The sequence below is a fragment of the Anthonomus grandis genome, chromosome 3 (assembly GCF_022605725.1).
Source record: "Anthonomus grandis grandis chromosome 3, icAntGran1.3, whole genome shotgun sequence".
NCBI classification, from domain to species: domain Eukaryota; kingdom Metazoa; phylum Arthropoda; class Insecta; order Coleoptera; family Curculionidae; genus Anthonomus; species Anthonomus grandis.
This window is the reverse complement of record NC_065548.1, coordinates 22,439,706-22,462,553: the sequence shown is the minus strand read 5'-3', so window position 1 is coordinate 22,462,553 and position 22,848 is coordinate 22,439,706. Positions and strand designations below refer to the sequence as shown.

Below are 22,848 nucleotides of genomic sequence, written 5' to 3'. Positions count from 1 at the left end.
AAAAAAGTTACAGCCTGTGACATTGATTGTGGGACATCCTGTATGTATAAGAGTAGCTTAAAACGAAAATCTATATCCCTATTCATTTCCGTTTTTTTAGAAAACCCTATATAAATAAATGCCATACGGTTTACTGTACAGAAAAATTTAGAAATCAAAAAAACATTGAAAAAATTGCTATAAAACACTATAAAAAAATAAATTATTTTGATGACTGCGTTGGCGCTTTTAACTGTATTCTTAATGGCTATGGAGGTTTTGTTCTCAAAATATAAATTATAAAATATTTTATTGCCTTTATTTTTTCTTTTATAATTTTTTTTGTCCGAGGTACCATCGACTGCCAGATCGACTGGTCCACTTTTTAAATATTTACTCAAAATAATACGATAAAAGGTCTTTAAATCATGGACTCAAATAAAATTGCTCATCAATAAAAAAAAATTATGTTATAGGCAGATTTTTTGGCGAAGAAACATGAATCTAAATTATAAGAAAAAATTCCGATATTTGCATATGTAATGGAAAACACGATGCTTAACGAAATTTCTGCTTACCAGTATTAGTTTAGTGGAAGAAGGATCTTTTTCACTTTCTTGACGTTCCACAATTTCAATACCACCATTGTAGTAAATCATATAATAACTACGCCAAAAATCGGTATATGAACGTTTTCAATTACACACGTGTAAGCTGTATTTATAGTCGGCACGCTTTACCCTAACACATAAGTAATAAAAGTTTCGCCAGTTAAGAAATCCGCGGCTCTCAAACAATTTTTTAATTTATATTTTTATAATAGAAACGTATCATCCAGTTTTCTCTAAGAGACCAAACGAAAACAACAACAAAGGTAAGGACACAAAGTCACGGTCTCATCCAATCCATAAAATTTCTTAAAAAAGCCTAAAAGCTACACGTGTTTCGCTCCTGTCGGAGCATCATCAGGCCTAAAAAATACATTAAGATATTTTTCAAAAAGAACGCTTATAAAACTTATTACCTAGACCTACACAGATCACATTATAACTAACAACAAAAGAAAAGCTAGGTTAAGTTAACAATTCCCACCATAGATAAAAATGTATGCTTAAAAAAATAAAAAAGTAAAAATTTAAAATGTCACCAGTGGGGAACGATCCCGCAACCCTTAGATTCACAGGCGCGCGTCTAACCCATAGGCCACCAAGTAACATGATAAAACATGGGGAACACTCCGAACTATACTATTAAGTGTGAATATAAGTAAACATCTTAACAATAAAAACTAAAAATATCTAAAATCGAAAAAGAAAAGAAAAGACTTTTTTAAGATAGGTTGTTATAAATGAGGTGAGGTTCAAACGTGAAAATATCGTTCACACACACAAGGACAGGGCTCTTCTTAGCTTTAGTTATATCCATCTTTTCTAACAAGTTCAGTTTTTTGCCTTTTGAGCACTCATGCAAAATATCCGCTCCCTGAGTTAAAGAAAAACCATGTGAGGAGGCCAATAAATGATTTGCAAACGCCGATTTAGTTTCGATCCTGTCAGTATCCTGCTACTCCTGTCGGAGCATCATCAGGCCTAAAAAATACATTAAGATATTTTTCAAAAAGAACGCTTATAAAACTCATTACCTAGACCTACACAGATCACATTACAACTAACAATAAAAGAAAAGCTAGGTTAAGTTAACAATTCCCACCATAGATAAAAATGTATGCTTAAAAAATAAAAAAGTAAAAATAAAAAATGTGCGATCCCGCAACCTTTAGATTCACAGGCGTGCGTCTAACCCATAGGCCACCAAGTAACATGATAAAACATGGAGAACACTCCGAACTATACTAATAAGTGTGAATATAAGTAAACATCTTAACAATAAAAACTAAAAATATCTAAAATCGAAAAAGAAAAGAGAATACTTTTTTTAAGACAGGTTGTTATAATGAGGTGAGGTTCAAACGTGAAAATATCGTTCACACACACGAGGACAGGGCTCTTCTTAGCTTTAGTTATTTCCATCTTTTCTAACAAGTCCAGTTTTTTGCCTTTTGAGCACTCATGCAAAATATCCGCTCCCTGAGTTAAAGAAAAACCATGTGAGGAGGCCAATAAATGATTTGAAAAGCCGATTTAGTTTCGATCATGTCAGTGTCCCTATACCTGTCCACCAAACTTGTATGTTCCTTTATTCTGGTGGAAATTTTTCTCCCCGATTGCCCTATGTAAATGGCACTACAGTCATTACATCTTAATGAATATACCCCTGATTTTGAAAAGAAATCTGCCTTATCTATTGTACTAACTAGCTGACTCTTTAAACTGTTTATAGTTTTAAAAGCAATTGTAAGATTTGTAGACTTTGCAAGCTAAAAAGAAATATTACCAAAAAAGGACATTGATCTAAAAAGGTGACTATTTTCATTATTAAGATGGATTAAGTTGTAAGTAAGTTTGTATTTATTAAAGAATTTAGAATAAAGGCGATTAATTATATCAAGTAGAGAACCATTATTAAAAGCAATATGTTTAATTATATTTAGTTCATTAAGAAAAGCTTCTCTAGAAAGGGGGATGTTGAAAAGGCGATAAAAAAGGGAATTAAAAGAGGCAAAGACTTATTCCACAAAAAATTCAGTAGAGTTGACAATTTTATAAAAAAATATCTGCATACCAGAGGGTTCAAAACTAATTTCTCTTTTATTTCTTTTCTAATTTCTCTCCTTATCTTTGTTTTTATATTTTTATAAGTTCTTTTTTTATTTGATAGGTATTAGTATTAATTTCTGTGGGTGTATGTAATTTTTTTTTCTAGTAAAATAATAAAAAACACCTAAATAGGCTAAAAAGACTCTATGCTAAAAAGATATTTAAAAAAAAACGTTATTCTGATTTTGAAGGTATGTCAGTGTCGGAATAATTAGATTCATAACTACTTGAATAAACGTCTGGGCGTATAATTACGGGTCGTACCTCGTGTATCACTTGCTCGGTTTGATAGTTTTCTGCCATAATTTCTTCTTTGTGATTTGTAGATTTTCTCGACGTTTATTCCTTTATTTGATGTAAGGATTCTTTCCATAAATTAAGGACATTGACTTCCTCGGTTGTTTTGGAAGCGTGATTATCATAATAATTTTTTGCTATACCTCAAATCAACTCAGTTGGATTATATTGGCAGTGGTATGGCGGTAATAGCAGGACTTGTCCGCTTCTTTACTGCCAAAATAGATGTCAATGGCTCCATGCTATTTTTTTCTTGTTTAAAATAATTTTATACTTTTCAAACTAAACGACCTTCACCCGAAGATAGAAACCAATATTTAGCAATCTGTTTGTCTTCTTGCAAATCCATAATTCAAAAATTAAAAAATTACAAACTAAATGTAATTAATAGCCAAAATGTAATTAAATGTAATTAAAAGCCACTTCAAAATACCAAAAAGAATAGAATATATAGTATAGACCACCAAAGTATTTATTTACCCAGTGAGGCAAATTATCACCTTTCAGTTACATAATCCTCTTAACCTATTTTTTCGGTACTATACTTGGGTTTTGTACATTTCCCAGCATTTATATACCTTTTTTAAACCAATTCTACCTCTTTTTATCTTATTAAATTATAATAAATATTAGGTTACAATAATAATAAATAAATAAATAAAAATAATATTAATAAACAATATAAATAATAATATTAATATAAATTATTTAAAACCGCTGGTAATAGTCGTCCAAACCGGTACTCAATATAAATAGCGAATAATACGGCGATAAGGAATTCATTGTTTAATCGGCCCACCTTTACCCCGAGATAATCCGTTATGTGTTAGGGTGAAACGAGCCGACTATAGCTATAGAGTACTCGCGCTCACGTTAATTGCTACACTACTGCTACTACTTTCGTACTACTAGAACAGTTCGTACTTACTTCATTCAAAAAGATGTTTATCTCATAGACAAGTACATTGTGCTGCACTCTAGTTGGAGAGACAGCTTGTATTAATATTTAATCCATTTTTTTAAATTGAATTCCTAAAGTGGTAGCTGGAAAATTATGTAAGTTGTTTCGAATAAGTATTTTTAGAAAACTACTTTTCTCTAGTAAGGTGCCTATAGATTATGAATAGAAGTTTGGCCCATTTATTAAATATACAGACAATATGTGAAATAACTAGAAATTATACGAATAAATCCTTTTTTCAAATCTTTTTTTTTTGCTGAGCTATATAATTTTATTATTCACGACGATAAGACAGTTACGTTACTTTTATTTTAAAAGTAGCCATATTTCACAAGACCGCCTACGTATTCTTAATCGTTACGCCTCTACCCAACAGGTCTTTTTCGATAAAAGAAAACTTCGATAGCAAGCGTTTTTTTTGCCTTTTCGGCATTGAAATGGCCTAACACAAAAAACTTTTAAGCTTGATAAATAGGTTTATCTTTTTTTTTGGACGGCAGAGTATTTCATACAGACTTGAGCTAAAATTAGATAAGGCAAATTCATAAGGAAATCTTTATGATTTTGTATAACAATTTTAAGGCGTAAATTAATATTAATGTTAATATTGATTAAAATCAATTTTGTATAAATATTATTCTATGTTTAAATAAAATAATACTTTAAACAAATTAAATATTATTACTTTTTAGTATTTAGAAAGATAGTGGAAAAATTTAACAGTTGGAAGTTGTGCAGTTTTTTTAAATGGTTTTGCACTTAATTTTTTGCACACCTATTATAGTAGATTATATAATCTTAATTAAATATTTATGAAAACCTAGGGCCAGAGATGTTTATAAATTTTTATTTAATCTTATAGATAAATGAACTGTCATAGACCTGGTAATAAAAATTAAGACAAGTGCAACCGGAGAAGATAATATTTTTTTAAAGATCTTAGTTAATAATAATGAGCCGAAGGATAAAAAAGAGTTGAGACCAATAAGTATGTTTTTGAAGGTGGTAGAAGGAGTAATCTCAGTTTACACTTGATAACGGTTCTGATCAAGTGTAAACTGAGTAAACTCAGTTTACACTTGATAACGGTTGGAGATACTTACCAACCGAAACGTCGTGCTACATTAAACAAATAAGACAATGCAAGTTCGACAAGATGTTTTCACCAATAAGTATATTATTAGTCATTTAAAAAGTAGTCAAAACAATATTAAATAATCAAATAATTGAACTTGACGAAAATAGTATTTTAATTTTAGATTGCCAGTCTTGCTTTAGAAAAAGCTTAAACACAACTACCCGCCTTGTTAAAATTATAGATAATATTTAAAAAAAAAAATTAAATCTGACGAGTCTTAGACTGCTTAGCTATAGTAAAGCCTTTAAAACATTGGATTACTTTGTATATTGACTTTTCTTTAAATTCCATTAAGCTCTTTAAAATTGATTTAAATAATCGATATTGCTAAATGGGTATTAAAACATAATTTTATTGAGCATAAGACAATAAAATCTCAAGGCTAATACCGTCAACATTTCTCTTTTCAATATGTCGCGGATATGAAAAAAAATTCTTAATTTCTCAGGCAATATGCAATATATTAATGACGGACAACTTTATTTACTTCTTAACTTTAATAATATTCAACAATCGATATCTTTCTTTTGAAGTTAAATATTTATGAATATGTGCAAAACTGTGTATTTCTCGTTATTTCTTTATTTCACCCTGATGATGTCGTTTACTCAAAGTCGATTTATGATTTATGATTTATATTTTAAGAAACTTCAAAAGCTGCAAAATAAGGATTTGCTAAATTTAGCAAGGGCTTACTGTTTGCTAATATAGTTATTCCGCCCTTCTGCGGCCGCCTTGTACCGCTACTTCTATATATTATCTAGCCTAACTAGAGCCTCCTTATATTAATTTATTTTTCTATTTAGTTAAGTTTTTCGTCCCTCCAATATTTTAGTAATAAGAAAATATTATAGTGTTTAGTTTCTATTGTTATAGGTTTTATTATTGGTTTAATTAGTTTTACGTTTAGCTTTTTTCTTTTTTTAATATAGCTTAATAGGTTGTATTACACTCGACTATAATTATTATTATTTATATATAGTTTTCTGCTATAAACTACTGGTTTAAAAATCATGACTCGATCCTTTTTGCCTATAATTTACGTCTCTATACATTGATTTATGTTAAAATGTTATTTTCATTTTGGCAAATAAATTGTTATGGATTATAATGGTCTCCAACGAAATACCCACCAAATGTTGAGTGAATTGAAGTACGGGATTTAAAAAAAAATATGCACTTTAAACATGGTAGTAGATAAATAACGTATTTATCCAAGAGCAATAACATTATTACATCTTTCGTATGCAATTTTCAATAAATTTAAATATTATATTTTACACACAGTTAATAGATTTTGCAATTTTCATGATAAAAAAAAGAAAATTTTTAAAGGTGAATAAGGTCTATTTCAGTTATGCTTACGTATTTTTTGGGCTTTATGTAATTGATACTAATATATTTTTATACAGTGTGGCCCAAATTGGGTATACCTGTATGCATATCTTGGAAACTATAAGAGTTAGAACATTGGTTAAATTGGGAAAGTTGTACGGAATTTAATTGCCTAATACTTTAACGTTATTTGGCTGACAGTTCTGCAAAATACTGGTATAAGCATTTCATTTCTTATCTTGGTAATATTTAGTTCTTTGGTATTCAGTAGTTTTTTGTAAACTTTTAATTTTCAAAAATGGCCATGCAATATACCAGTGAAGATCAATTTGACATATTGGAATGTTACAGGAATATAAATCTTGTACCGCCAAATATGTGGCACTGTATTCTAACAAATAACAGCCAAGGAACGGATGCTTCGCTAGTTACGAACCTTAAAAACCATAAAAGTTTTGAAGAACCAATGCCAAATAGTTATCAGAGGAACAATGAGAATGAAGGCCATGATAATAACATAAATGAACATTTTAATGCAAATCCGATCGTCGACCAAGAAAACTGCAACTGATATACGTATACCAAGAGCTACCATTTAGAAAATCCTCAATAAAAAAATTTATATTGTACATATAAGCCTACTACTGTTCGAGGTTTAAGACATACAGACTATTTAAGGCGATTAGAATTTTTAAACGGTTTGTAAGGCATTGTTACGAAGCACCCAATTTCAGCAGAAAAAATATTTGAATCGACGAAATATTTTCAGCAACTGCGGAGTATTTGGACAAGTTAATTAGTATAATTTGTTTTGAGATAATCACCTTATAGGACCATTTATTTATAACTATATACTAACCGGTCAATGGTACTTACATCTCTTGGAAGATTAAATATCCCCGGTCGTGAGAGCTATAGTACCCAATGAAAAAGTACGGAATGATGTGTGGTTTCAACAGGACAGGTGCCCTGCATACAATACCTAATACAATAAAAATTTATTAAGACAAGTATTAAGCACCAAAGTTATCGCAAGCCGCGGACCTGTAAATTGGCCAGCTGGATCGCCAGATATTGTAGCTCTCAATTTTAATTTTTTGAGGATATGTTAAAAACTAAGTAAACGAGTTTGAACCTTCTGCAACTCTAAAAAAATTAAAAGTCGGAGTTCGTTGTGTCTGAAATACTGTAAATAGAATTAACCTTCGCAAGGTAACTGTTTAAAAAAAAATTAAAATTGCATTAATCTGCTAAAAGGCATCAAAATGGTCGTCATTTTGAATATTTTACCTTAATACTATAGTTACAAGTAGTTTCTTCCATTATTAAGAAATTACTTATGTAATAGTAAAATAAAGTTAGTAATTATGTAAGGATCAATAGAATAATAGTTAAGAAGTTAATAATAATTAACTGTACGGCCAGAGGCCTTCGCATTCATAGTCATGAAAAAATTAATTTAATAATTTGTTGACATAAAATAAAATATTTTTATAAAGTGTTAATCTTCATTTTAAAGGTTTTAAAAATTTTTTTTTTTTGTTCAAGCAAAAAAACAAAATAGCTGTTAAGAAATAACAGCTATTTTGTTTATAAGAAAAAAAAAAGTTGATGATAGTATCTCACAACCGAAACATCAAAAATAAAAACAGAATGCAGGAATGAATTGATCTTAAAATGTTGTTCTAATAATGTTTTTGCAGATTATAAAAATATTTAAAAAACAAAAACAGATTTAATCATTCGTAAAGCGGCATTGGATGGGTTATTAAATACCGTACAACTTTTAATATTTAAACAATTTTATATTTCTTATAGTTTCCAAGATACACATACATGTATACCCAATTCGGGCAACACTGTTTATATTAAAATAATAATTGGTTTTCTAGACCAATTGAATTTTCCATATCTTTCTAGATTTAGCAGTAAACCCTCAAAACCCTCAAGCAATATGGCCCTAGTCCTAAATCTTAACATAAAAAAACACTTTTTAATGATACAGAAACTCGTTTCTTATTACTTAGTAATCGTAAAAGTTTTCAAAATAATTTCTAACTTTCTAGAGCAAGTACATTCCTTACTGCAAGGATGTATTTCATACTGCATGAACCTGAGAGATAAGTTTTCAGACATCAATAAAAGACAATTTGAGTTGGATCGCTTGCTATACTTTAAAAAATATTTTACAATTATCATTGCAGAACCCTGGAAGTCCCAAGGAACAATATTCAAGCTTGTAGCCGAAAATCCCTAACCATTCGTTTTCCGAAACTGAAGGAGAGCATATTTTTTTACAAAATTGCTTACTCAGTATTTAGAGTGTAGTTGTATTAAAAGATTATGGTTTAAGATTATTTATGACTCTATAAGACAAACTGCCCTACGGCCTTATATCTTTCAAATAAAATGTATGACCTTTTAACTACCTAATGGAATATAAAAAATATTTTCAAAATATGAATAATTTTTGTTATTTTCATGATAAGAAAAAAAATTGAAAAAAAAACTAAAATATTCTATTCTCCAATCAAAAAATTACAAAAATAAGCAAATCTTATAATACTACATAATATTACAATTTGGTGAAGGTGACCGGGGCATCTATTATGAAAACCGATAAATAATACACATCCTAAAAAAAGTATTTTTATTGCACAGATGTAAGTATCAAAATAAACGTTTAAATAAATAAAAAATTAGAATACAAAAAAAGGAATCGGTAGTATACATACATGTCAGAGTATAATCTTAAGCGGCAAAAGAAAGTGCAGATCTCGAAGTTATTAGTATTAAATTCACTAAGTCACTTTAAACTTGAGAACTATTTTACAACAGTAAATGTTCATCAATAAGCATTTTCTGCCCGAAAGTCTTAACTTCTCCCTATAAATTATTAAAAAATCAACTTAAATCTCTGATGATCTCTAGTAATTTGCTATCCTGTGCCTCGGTTTTCTAACATTATCAATATTATAAGTAATGCAAGTGTACTATAATTATGACAGAAAGTATTAAAAAGATCTCTTAAATAAGTGAATGCTACCCATTTAAGTTATGCTTAATTTGTTATTTTATTAGTATTAAGTAATTAATACAACATTGAAAGATTTTGATAGTTAAAACATTAAACGACCGAACTGATCAACATTTAAAATAATTAATGATTATACATTCTCTGACTCTAGTTTTCTGCACATTTCTCACATTTATCTACATACCAACTCTAAATTTTTTAAATTAATTAAAAAGTTAATTTTGCTCAGATTCATTTATTAGATTAATCAGATTTATTTATTTTATTCTTTTTTTTATTGGTCTTAAAGAATATTTATTAGTAATATACTTTAGAGACATTTTGTTTAAGCACTCTCCAGGATTTATATTTTTGTTCTTCTTAATGCGATGTGTATAGTAAATACTTTTTATTTATCGAAATATTATCTGACCCGAGAAACTTCATTCCGCCTTAAAGATAATTATTAAGCAGATTTTTTATTTTATTAAGTTAATTTTTTTATTTAACAAGTATTTCAATGATTCTTTAGGTTGCACTCTTAAATTAAGCACCTTGTGATACGCGACAGTTTTTGGTTTATTAACAAGCGCAAGTGCAAACAACGCAGATGGTCTTTCGATCCATGAACATGCCACATATAAGTGACCATGTGAAAAACATTGGTGGAAAGCCAGGCACGTCCAAGGAGTTTAAAAATTCATTTGGATTGTTGGTTTGGACTTTATCTCATTTGTTAGACAGTCAATAATTTGAATGAAAGCATTATCCCAATGATATCGTTCTGAATTATGTAGTTTAGGTAATCTGCATTTTTATTTTTAACCGCTAAAATTGCCTGCGCACTCATCCATTCTTGTAGTTATTAATGGGAATACTTTGTTGATAAGTCCATATTTCGATGAGATAAAGTAACAGAAATTCTGATAAAATGTAATCTTTCCGCTCCATTCTTCGACGGTACTCGACTATTACCCAGATGTATTATTAAGCAATGCAACTTTTATGTTTGTTGTCAGCTGAAGCTTTTTCACATAGTGTACGCGTTTATCTCGTCTGTAACCGTTGATCTGGGAATTACTGGCAGTGTTTGCCAAAACACTGTGCAGAAATCGCCAGACAGTAAAATCATTGGGCCTCTAACACATCTCATGTCATTGCGTAATTCATGCTTATGGACCATTGTGCATTTGTCCCAGATAATGATTTTCGATGCTGATAAAATTTTTGCTATTGCGGAGTTTTTTGAAATATTACATGTTGGTTTTTCAATATTTTAAAGATTTAAGGGCAATTTTAATGCTGTATGAGCCTTATGGCATCCTTTTAACAATGTGCCTGCTATTTCAAAAGAAGCAATTGCAAGCGCAATGTTGGATCTCGCACGAACAGTGGCCAAAATTATTGACATGACAAATGTTTTACCGGTTTCCAGGGGCATCCAGAAATATAAACCACCATTTCCATTATAATAATAATAAGCTTTATTTCCAACAGGTTACATATACCCAGTTACAGGAAAATCAATTAAATATATAAATGTACGAATGCATGAATTGTATTAGATTCATGCAACTAAACTATAAAAGAATTGCTATATAATAAAAAAAAAAAAAAAAAAGTAGTGAACTTGAGAAAATAAATAATAAAAAATCAACACTAAATTAGGATAAGAATCAAGAATTAATTTAAATCAAAAGAGCAAAAAAAAATGAGTAAATAAATGTATTCAAGCTAAAAACTAAATAACCAAAAACTAAATAACCATTATCCACCTTTAAGAATGTAAAAATAAACCTCCTATTGTTAGGGACTCAACAGTGATACATTGGGTTGAACTACTCAATCTAATGCCTGGTAATTATATTCACGTTTTCGTTCCAATCTACCTAATCATAGACAAAATTACGTTTAGCTATGTTATTTGCATTTTGATGTCAAATCCGTTTTTATTATAACGCGTTTTATAGTGACTTCTCGAACACACGGTCGAGCGAGTTAAAAATGTGTGTCCTATGTCTCCTGGTTCTAAGCCTTTCCACCAATTTTAAGCCAAATCGGTTTAGCCGTTCTTAAGTTATAAATAGTCTACCTGGACTTTTTTTCATATATATATTTAGATATATATTCAATACAGAGGTTTATTTTAGGCAATTAATTTAAAAAATTAGTTGATCGATTAAATTTTGTTATTTTTATGATAAAAAGTTTTTTTTTAGTAAAAGGTAAATCATAGTTATTTGAGACAGATTTTGTTTGCAAATATTTAAAGATTTTGATTCTTCATAAAAGAAACAAATATTTAATATTAAATTATTTTCGGTATACCAAACAAAATTAAATAGAATAACTGCATTAAAAATCAATCCGGATACAATTTAATTAGTTAAACATAAAATCTTGATTTTAATTTTTCGACATTTTATTTTTGATTAAATATTTTAAACATTATTTCCTAAATATTTTATTTTTTAATCCTGACATGAATGAAATTACTAAAATACGTAAGAATAATTAAAAAAATATATTTATGATTTCAAATGATAAAATGTTGTGTAACTTATAATTCATTTTCTCTGTTGCAGGGTTTTACTACAACAAGTCGACTTTTAATACAAAAAGCTGTACAAACAGACTCAGGACTCTACACCTGCGCTCCGTCCAATGCCAACTCAGCAACTGTTAGGGTGCACATATTAAATGGTAAGTTATTATCTTTTTAACCTAAACAAGTGTAAAAATAGTTCTATGGTTGGAACCTTTGATGTGACGCTCAAATTACGAGACAGTTTTACTACTTACCAAAACTCTTTATTTTTACTCTCGACACGTGTTTCGCTAATGATGTTAGCATTCAGTTTAGTTTTTATCAGTTTAGTTTTAATCTTCTTCCGAAGATTCTAACGTAGTTAGCGAAACACGTGTAAAGAGTAAAAAATAAAGAGGTTTAGTTAGTGGTAAAACTGTCTCGTAATTTAAGTATAAAAATATTACAAGGAGCTTATAAATTTACTTAAACTGACAAATATTAGATTTCACATCCGTTTTGTAACAATTACCAACAAAGTTTTAGAGAGTTCTAAAAGGGCACTAATGAACGGTACACGCACAGGGCCTAATTCTCGGCCAAAAAGGATATCCCAAATGACTTTCAATTACGCTTTTCCCCACCAGCGATAAATCTAAATGGAAACGAATTGTAACAGCCCTTGGAAAGCGATAACTCGGTTTAGGTCTATTTTGGTTACTTTGCATTAAATAAAAGTACAAAACTTTTTAAACTACATAATTGTATGAGTTTTAGTTATTTCTTTTAGTGAGTCTAGTTTAGTATAATTCTTAAATATTATTTTAATAAAAACAAGTTGTTAATGAAGATATAGGTATGATTTCTTAAACTTACTAACATGTAACCAATTAATTGAAGAAATAGCAAGAATTAAGAAACTTTTTATTAAGGTTTTCGTAAAAACTTAAGTTTAACTTTCCTTACTTCTTTTTTCGGCTGAATCTAGCTTTTCTTATATGATGACGTTTATAAAACTGGGAATATTTAATTTTTTTAAGGTATTCCCGGTCTCTTAAGATTAAATCCAGTAAAGTCGTTATTAGCAGTTGTTGTTATATTAAAGGGTCTAGTAAAATTCATTTAGCAAATTGCATTTTCTTCTACTGTTCAATGAGAACATGAGTAATTTTAAAACTGATTTTTACTGAAATAATGACGTGATATACCCAATAAAATAAGTAAATAATTATTAATTCGCTACAACAATATAGATTTTATTTAGTTTTATATACTTAATTTTATTTTATTTTATTTGCGTAGATATTAGATTTAACTACCGAAGCGTTGATTAATATTGGGTCTTTTAATTCAAAAATAAGTTTTTCGTTTATTTTTAATTTCAATTTAAAAAAAGGTAAGGTAGGATATTGAAAAAAGAAACAAGCTCAGAGATCGATAGATAAAACCTCAGCTTCTAAGTATATAAAAAATATATTATACCTTAAATAAATTATTGTATTTATAATTTATTGGACTTAAATTGAATTAAATATAAAGGTAAACAAGTCTATTTTCTTTTTGTTTTCAATACCTGGGCATATGAGAAAGTAGTTTCTAAATTAATTTTTACTGAAATAGTGACACAACACCCAATAAAATAAGTATATAGAAAACAGCGGCCTTATATTACAGTTTATAAACTACTTTTTCATTTAAATTTGACGTTTGTTAAACCGTTGCAACAAGTAACAAAGAAAATACAAAGGTTACTTTAAAAGTTAAAGGGTGTCATCCTTATATAATTTAATACGAAAATACATGAATAATAACATGATAAATAGAAAATACGTAATTAATTTTAAGAATTAGAATCACACCCCACATTATATATATATACATTTTTGTTTTCTTTTACTAGCCTGTAAACACTGAAATAATTTTTTATCATAGTAAACTTGAAGCTCGGAAAGTTGTCGAGCACTGGTGCATAGAAGAACAACTAGGGGTAAACCCCGCAAAAACTGCGCTAGTTGCCTTCACAAAAAAAACAAAACTAGAGCCTATTAGAGACCTAGAGCTCTTTGGTGAATACCTGCGACTTTAAAAAGAGGTCAAATATTTAGGGGTGACCCTGGATAAAAAACACAGCTATAAGAAGCATGTAGTAAACAATACAAACAAGACCACGAAAACTCTTATGTAATGCAAGGCAGTGTTCGGCAGATCATGGGGACAATCACCAAAAATGATACACTTAGTATTTATTCACTTGGGTTTACACAACGATGGTGAGACCCGTCATTATATTTTTATTTTTTTTTTCTATGGTAAACACAAGCACAAGAGGAAAGTCCTATGTCACTCTTGAAGTGGTGCTTGCGCGAAGATATTTGTGGGCATTTATCTTGAATCGCTGTAGGTTGTATGCGTCGGAAAATATGTGAGGTGGAAGCCCGTTCCACAAAGAAGATGTTCTCCAGATGAATGAGTCCCGATACAGCGACGTCCTTGGGGTAGGCAGTTGGACTCCATGAGCCGCAACTGCTAGACGCGTCCTTCTTGCCGGAACAGCCCTGGGTGGAATCAGGCCTGCCAGCTCAGAGGAGCACTTACCGTGATAATAACGGTAAAATAAACAGAGATCAGCCACCTTTCTCCTGTGCTCCAGACTATCCAGACTCTTTGTCAGTTCTGGTTTGTCGATAAGACGAATAGCTCTCTTCTGTATAGAATCCAGCAGGTTTAAACTATGTTTGGGTGCAGAGCTCCAGACATGCGAGCAATACTCGAGGGAAGGGCGTATTTGAGCCGTATAAAGAGTCAGCAGCTGTTCTGGTGTATAGAGTTTTTTTTGTTTTGAAAAGCACTCCGAGTTTTTTGGAAGCCGCCCTGGTGACCTCGGCAACGTGGTCATGCCAGGACACACTGTTGGTGACCTCGACTCCTAGAAGATGTAAAGATGATTTCATTGGCAATGTTTTCCCTGCCATAACCAGCTCCGGGCCATCAAGGTTAGTCTTCATCATAAATACTGTAGCCTGCGTTTTTTTTTTGCGTTAAAATTGACCAAATTGTTATCGCCCCACTCCAAGATTGCTCTAATATCGTTGTTGGTTGAAGCTACTTGTTGCTGCCTAAGATTCTGAGAACTTGCGGCTGTCGTTGATTTGGCGGACTTAAATGTGGAAACAAGTGTGCTATCGTCCGCAAAGCTGTAGATTGGATTGACAGTAGTTCCTAGCAAATCGTTGATATATACCAAGAAAAGGGTGGGGGATAGAATGCATCCTTGAGGGACTCCAGCGTTAATGTTAAATTTGTCGGAGAGGTATCCATCGACGGCTACTTGGATTGTTCGTTGTTCAAGAAAACTCTTGATCCAATTCATTAATGAGTTTTGTATGCCGATTGAGGAGAGCTTGGTTAGTAGTCCCTCATGCCCCACTCTGTCAAATGCCTTGGAAATGTCAAGAGCGACTGAGCGGGACTCGCCGTGCTTCTCCATGGCCTCCATCCACAAGTGTGTGGCGTAGGCCAGAAGATCGCCGGTGGATCTAAGCTTTCGGAAGCCGTATTGATGATCGCTGATTAGTCCAGATGATTCCAGATATCTTAACAGTTGTTGGTTGACTGCTTTCTCCATAATCTTCGATATTACTGGAACTAGTGTAATCGGGCGGTAATTGGAGGGCATCGTCTTCTTTCCCTTTTTGGGTACAGCTTGCACTCGAGCAGTTTTCCAGCTTGTTGGAAATTGGCCCTGCTTATACGATGCCGTGAACAGTCTACATAAGGGAGGAGTCAATTCGTCTGCACAACGTTTTAGTATTAGGGCTGGAATTCCATCGGGTCCAGAAGCTTTGTTGGTGTCTACGCTTTTAAGAATTTTATTTATAATTCGTTGGGGAAATGAAATTTCTCCCATCGATGAATTCACCCTTGGCAAATATGGCGGTGTTTTGCCTTGCGAGTGCAGAGTAGAATTGGACGCGAAGAGTTTGTAAGTTGGCTTTTTCCATTGCTGTTACCGCGATAGAACCATCATCTGCTGTTAGGGGTGGCAAGGCCGACTTAGCAAATCCTTGACTAATGGCTTTCGATACCGACCAGAAAGATCTTGTTCCATTTGGGCAGTTTAGCAGTTTGTTTTTGATCCTGTTGTTGTGAGTCTCTTTGCATTCATCAATAATTCGCTTGCAGCTATTTCTGGAGGCTAAAAATGTCCTCCGATTTTCGATGGAAGGATGTTGACGCCATTTGCGATATGCTGCGTTTTTAGTGTTTACTGCCTTTTTGCAATTCAGGTTGAACCATTGCTTGTTGTTTGATCCGCATTTAGTAGAAAAAGGGATATAACTTCCATTCCTGCCAAGATCGTCTCTGTAATTTGGTTTGCACATTCTGAGATGTTATTGGTTCTAAAGCAGACTTCTTTCCAAGGGAATGAGCGATAAAATTTCCCGAAGATGGTTCCACTCTGCTGATTTATAGTGCCATACCTTCCGCGGCATCGGAGGATCCTGCGTTTTAACCTCCAACTGGCGAGAGACTGTTATCAATTTGTGGTCCAATGTTCCTAGGGAGGCATGTACTGATACTGTGTACGAGTCAGGGTCTGAAGCCAAGACCAGATCTAGGAGACTCGCGAACTCGCCGTCTCGATCGGGGATTCTGGTAGGTTCCTCCACAAGCTGCGTAAGCCCGCATATGGTGGCAAATAGCTCAGCTTCTCGTCCTTCATCGTCGTTCTTGTTGCAGAAGCGCAGCCAGTTGATATTGTGAACGTTAAAATCATCCATGACGATGATTTCTGCGCTTGGGTAGTCAATTTGCAGATGGTTAATGCAATCAACCAGGTTTAAAAAGAGCCGTCTATATTGGGTGTCGCTTGGTGGTCTGTAGATACAGCAGATAAATTTCGTGGCACCACTGGCTATTATTTTGAACCACATGACGTCGAAGTCCGCAGGTTCAAGCGTTTCCTCCTGCTGGCAACTCAAATCGTTTTTCATCAAATCTCAACCTCCGGAAAGTTTTGGTCGTGAGGGCGCCATCATGCATTTACTTTTCTTCTCCATTTCCCCTTTGGAAACCGGGCACATCGACATGGCGGCGAAACGTGAGTTCCATGGAACCACTTCACGCCGCCTAAGTCCTTACATACAGTCATTACATACGCAGCACCAATATGGTGGTACGTGGCAGAAAGGAGGACTGGTATTCAGTCATTAAATAAGACACAAAGATTAGCGTATCTAGGTATAGCAGGAGCTATGTCAACGATACTGACTGGTACCCTACAAAACCTGATTGGGCTGAGCCCGCTACATCCTATAATATGGGCTGAAGGACATACAGGACTTTGGGCGTATGGCCCTAAGAACGGATTAAACCAAGATCCTACAGTTAAACAGACTCTTTGTAATCAAAGAAGGAAAGAAACCACTAGGAACAGAAGTTACCCGGCATAGGCCAGGCGGCTACTATAGTAGTATGGTATACTGCGGCCACATGATCGGCCACGGGGTAGCAATGGCCGTGCTAGAGGATGCACAACAGGGCAGAAAACTTACGCTAAACCTGGGCCTGGAAGCAACAGACTTACAGGCCAATATAATAGGAGTCCAAACCTGTGTTCAACTGATGAGAGAAGAGGCGCTAAGAAGCCGACCCTTCGCAATCATTAGAGGAGACCAGCAAACACTTTAGACAGTTTGAGACTAGGCCTAAGACTATACAATATAAGACTGTAATACTGCTGGGAGGATCTCGCGAACCTAACCAAAGATTAAAACAGGCCAGAGATAATCCTAGCACAGAATATGGGCAGTCATGGTGCTGTAAGAAGAGCAACCCAACTTGTAATGAAGAAGCCAGCAATAAGCTCATAGGCCCAGAACAAACATGCTGTGTCCGCGATAAAAGCTGGAAAAGGGGTAACAGACATTGGTTAGACCTGGAGCATCAAAACTTTTGGGAACAACTGCCCAAGCTGGAACTCTCCAAACAACTTTTGGGCAGCCCGCCCTTCAGGAAGGGGGGAACATACTGGGCCACACCAGGCAATAACTGCGAAAGGTAACAGAGCTGCTCACAGGCCATGCTTCCTGCCGCAAACACCTACACAGACGCGGGAAAATAAATGCACCGCTGTATAGAGGGTGTGGAGAAGAGAAAGAAACCAATCAGTATATTTTATGGTTCTGCGAAGCAGAACTAGAGCGACAAACCTGGACGTTCTGGAAACCCTCACTAAAGAAGATAAGAACTTCACCACTAGGCAAAATACTCGACATCCTAAAAGCAACAGAACGGAACATGTGGGAGAAATTTATGGGGCACATTAGGACTGCAATACAGCAGACTGCAGTACAGGTAACCACCAAGTGGCACCAACCAGCGGGGAAGTTTTAGTGGGAACCGGTAACTAGGTCCCACAGTACTAGTGGTTCAAGAATTACCGGTGTTCATAAAGAATTTTTTCGACGACCAAAAAAAAAACTTAAACAATTGCCAATTAGAATAGTTTGCTTTATTATGAAACTTCTGCCTTTTTTTGAGCTTAATTATATAAGGTAAAATAAAAATCCTGCAGTCTTCATCCACTTCTTTATTAAACATTCAGTTTTTTTAAATTCTCGACATGTTTTGGTCACATTGGTGTCCATCATCAGGGAATACTAAAAGGAAATAGTTATAAACAAAAGACAAACAGACACAGGAAAAAAAACCTAAAAAATTAATATAAGGTACACTTACAAAGGTTTAAAATTGGTATCAGATATACGCCCCAAGGTTTGATTGCATGTCAAAAAAACCCTCTATTTATTATTATTGTTTTTATTTTGAATTTATTAATTTTAATTTTATTTGTTTACATTCTGTTATTGACAAGGACTAAATAGTATGCTAAAAAACATACTAAGCTCAAACGTAGTATGAGTCAAACGTTGTAAAGAAGGAAAGTATTATATAAAAAAAGTGTAAGGAACAAAAACGATTTATTAAGAGATTATGAAGAGTTAAAACAGTGAATTAAAAAAGTGAGTACAAGAACGATGTACTTGATCATTAACATAGTAATGGTGGTTATTTTGTGTAGCTTTATTTATTTTGAGTATTTCCAATAGATTAATTTTATTGCTTTTCCGGCAGAAATGTAAAAGCTTTAAGTCAGTAGCTGGGTTAAGGTAACTGTGGTTGTTAGTATAAACATGTCTTGCAAAGTTAGATTTAATGGTTGTTGGGCAAATATTTCAGTTTTTGCTGTTCTCAGTCTCTCTACATCTACAATATTCAATGATACGTGTAGAAAATCTTCTACCGGTCTGTTCAATGTAAAATGCGGTAGAAGATCAGCTTTTCTCTTGCTTTCACTAAAAAAAAATTAGTAACACACCATCAGGTACCATAGTACTTTTAGAACTTCTCCCATAGATGTCATCTACGTTTAAGTATAGTATGTGTTTTAGCATACTAATGAGTCGTTGTCAAAAACAAAATGTAAACAATCAAAATTTAAAAAAAAATTATAATAATAAATAGAGGGTTTTTTGACATGGCATGAAACCCTACGGCGTATATCTGATATCAATTTTAAACCTTTCTAAGTATACCTTATATTAATTTTTTGCGTTTTTTTTTCTGTGTCTGTCTTTTGTTCAGAAATATTTGCTTTTATCCCCTGATGATGGACACCAGTGTGTCCGAAACATGTCGGGAATTTTTAAAAACTGAATATTTAATTAATTGGTAAAGGAAAACTGCAGGATTTTCATTTTACCTTAATTTACGACTCCACTATAAGTATGGACTATTTCTTCACTAAATTATATAAGATATGATGTTAAGGCTTATTAAGTACAATTTATATCATATTTTTTTTGTAAATTTATTTCAAATAGTTTTATATATATAAACCTGTTTTATTTTTATATATATCGTCTATATAAAATTTGTATTAAATATGAAATGAACTTGCTGCCAATGCTTTTATTAAATTCAATTGTGTTATCCGAAATGAAACAAATACTTCGACTTACGTACGTCTTACTTGATAGCTTCTTTGTTATTTATAGCTTAAGAGAATTTATTACCTTACACCAGAAATCCCGTATCTACCTCTTCATTCACAAAACTCAGAAAATCTCTTAACTCTCTATAGCAATAAGTATTTTATTGGATTGGGGATTCTTACGTCTTGATGGGTTTACTGCATATACTGTAGATTATTAAAAAATAAATAGTTGGAATATATTAATTAAATCCATGATATCTATTTATGTACGAGAACAAAAATAAATCTCTTTGAACTTAAAAAAATACTTGAATTCGTCACGTACAGCCTAAATATATGTAGTTGTCCATTAGGCTTATCAAATTTATTATAAATTGATCTTAAGAAGGGACAATAAACACTAACTTTCCTGTTAAAAAATATAAACTAAAGGCAGTCTACGACTACCATTTAAATCTTATCGATTGTTTTTGCCTTTAAAATATTACGTGTATATTGCAATTAAATTTGTATACAGTGTGTCCAAGAAGCCTAAGAAAATACCTTTTACAGGTAAACGAATTACCTGATTGAAAAACGCTCGGACACGTCAATTCTCGTAATTTTTTTGCATGTTTTTAGATTTATGAAGAATATACATGGTACGTCAAGAAGATTGGGCAGGTGTCAACTTCATTAGTTTAAATAGAATATACAATTTATTAACGTATTTGTAGAATCAATGATGAATTCTTAACATATTTTATGTATAACCCCCTACCATTCTTGAACTGTTTTCAAAATATCAACAAAACTTAAAATATCAACTAAATAATTTACTTTGTACTATTATTTTTGCACTACCTGACAATACGCAATATTGAAATTAAATTTTTTCCCAACGTTTTGAATCATTTCTTGTGTCAGATTCATTTGTTATTCGTTGTTTTAAGTCTCTATATTTTCAGGTTTAGTGACAAATACTTTATTTACGAGGTCTGGTGACCTAGCTGGCCATTCTATGGTACCCCCCTGCTTCTCCATTAGGGTGGGCCGAAAATTTTAATTTCTGAATTTTGTTTTGGAATAGTAGGCAAAAATTGCCTTTTGTTATTCCAAGAAAAATGTTTATGAACAGTTTTTCGATTGTAATGCGTCTTCTGCCCCCTACCGGAAACCAAAAATGTAAAAAAATTTTGAAAATCAAAATTTGGAATTTCGATTGGGAATAGCATGCAAAAGTTTTCTTTCCTTACCCCGAACAAAATATTTATTAATAGTTTTTATATCGCATTACGTCTTCTGCCCCCTACCGGAACTCAAAGTTAAAAATATAAAATAAATACTATAATTTTTTGATGGAATTACTTTTATTTACGTTTTACATTACATTTCCTACTATAAACATTAGCTAGCCAATATAGACTAGACAATTATCAATAAAAAAAGCAAATAAAAAATTCTAAAAACAAACGTAATGAAATGTTGAACGGATATAGTTATTGTGAAAAGTCCTTTTTGCTCTCAAATTGTGGCAATAATTTTCGAGAATCTAACCTTGCTTTTATAAATCCATCTCGCTTTTTAGGACCAACGATATACAGGGTGTCCAAGATAAGAATCCTAAGCATGGGGATATCGGTACATGTTGGAGATACAGCTTCGGTTAAATTAGGAAAAAGTTGTGCACCTTGAGGCGTATTTACATGCCGTTAAGAAACTTTAAAAATTTTCATGGCCTACTGAGATATTTGAAAAAAACGGAAATTTGCCAATATCGATTTTATTTTTTCCTGGCTTTATTTTAAAAGATATCAAAAAACTATTAACACTTTCTCATTGACACTTTTGAAGTAGTACGTGATGGCGCTTTTAAATTTTATATCCGACGTTTCGTTTCCGAGAAACCACCATCAACTTTATTTTTTTATATGGCGCGAAAAGAAAGTACACCCTGTATCTGATTTCGTTTTTTATTAAAAATTCAACGATGTATCACATGTCACATTTTTTTTGTTAGTTAAAAGGAAAAATACAATTTTTATTTTTTTTTTAACATATTATTAAGTAGGCTTTGGAAACAAATGCTTTGACACTTTGACGTAAATACCTTTTACCCTGTCACATATTTTTTATTAAATATTAATTGCCGTTGTTGTTATCGTGATTGTCGAGGTGTTGTTTGTTGAGTAATTATTGTTATTATTATTTACTGTTGTCGTTATTATTGCTAAAATTGTGTTATTATCTTCAAATATGCCTGCTGGTCATTATAGTCATGAAGAGAAGTTTGACATGCTGTCGTGCTACATTTTGTGCTACAAAAATACTGCAAATACAGCAGCCATGTATCTTAATAAATTTTCAGATAGAAAGCAACCATGTAAATCCATTTTCTTAGAGTTGGCTCGAAATTTAATAGGGAATATGGTTCGTTTAAAAAGCCTGTTTTATCTCGAAAAAAGGAATCTCTTGAAGAAACTCAAAATAATGTTTTACAAGCAGTTATTGAAAACCCCGAGATATCAACCAGGCAAATTGAAAAAAATGTAGGAGTGGCCAAATCTACAGCTCAGTTTATTTTACGTAAAACCAGATATCACCCCTACAAATTTAGAATTTGCCAAGGACTTAAACCTGGGGATTTCGAACGACGTCGGCATTTTTGTGAGTGGTATACACGTGCCTGTGAAGAGGATTTTAATTTTCCATCAAAAATAATTTGGTCCGACGAAAGTATGGTCACTAATAATGGTATCTTTAACCGCCGCAATAGTCATTACTGGGTCCAACAAAATCCGCGTGTTAAGAAAATATTTAGACATCAACAACGTTTTGGGTTTAATATGTGGTGTGTAATTTTAGGAACCCAAATACTAGGTCCATTTATTTACCATTAT

At 32.3% G+C, this 22,848-nt stretch overlaps 1 protein-coding gene across 1 annotated transcript in view; it reads left to right on the top strand.

Moving 5' to 3' along the window:
- LOC126734617 (zwei Ig domain protein zig-8) overlaps positions 1-22,848 on the top strand; it is a 502,147-nt gene that overhangs the window by 442,393 nt on the left and 36,906 nt on the right. The window contains exon 6 of the mRNA XM_050438315.1: positions 12,029-12,146. Within this exon, the coding sequence (XP_050294272.1) occupies positions 12,029-12,146 (118 nt within the window). The remainder of the gene's footprint in view (positions 1-12,028; positions 12,147-22,848) is intronic.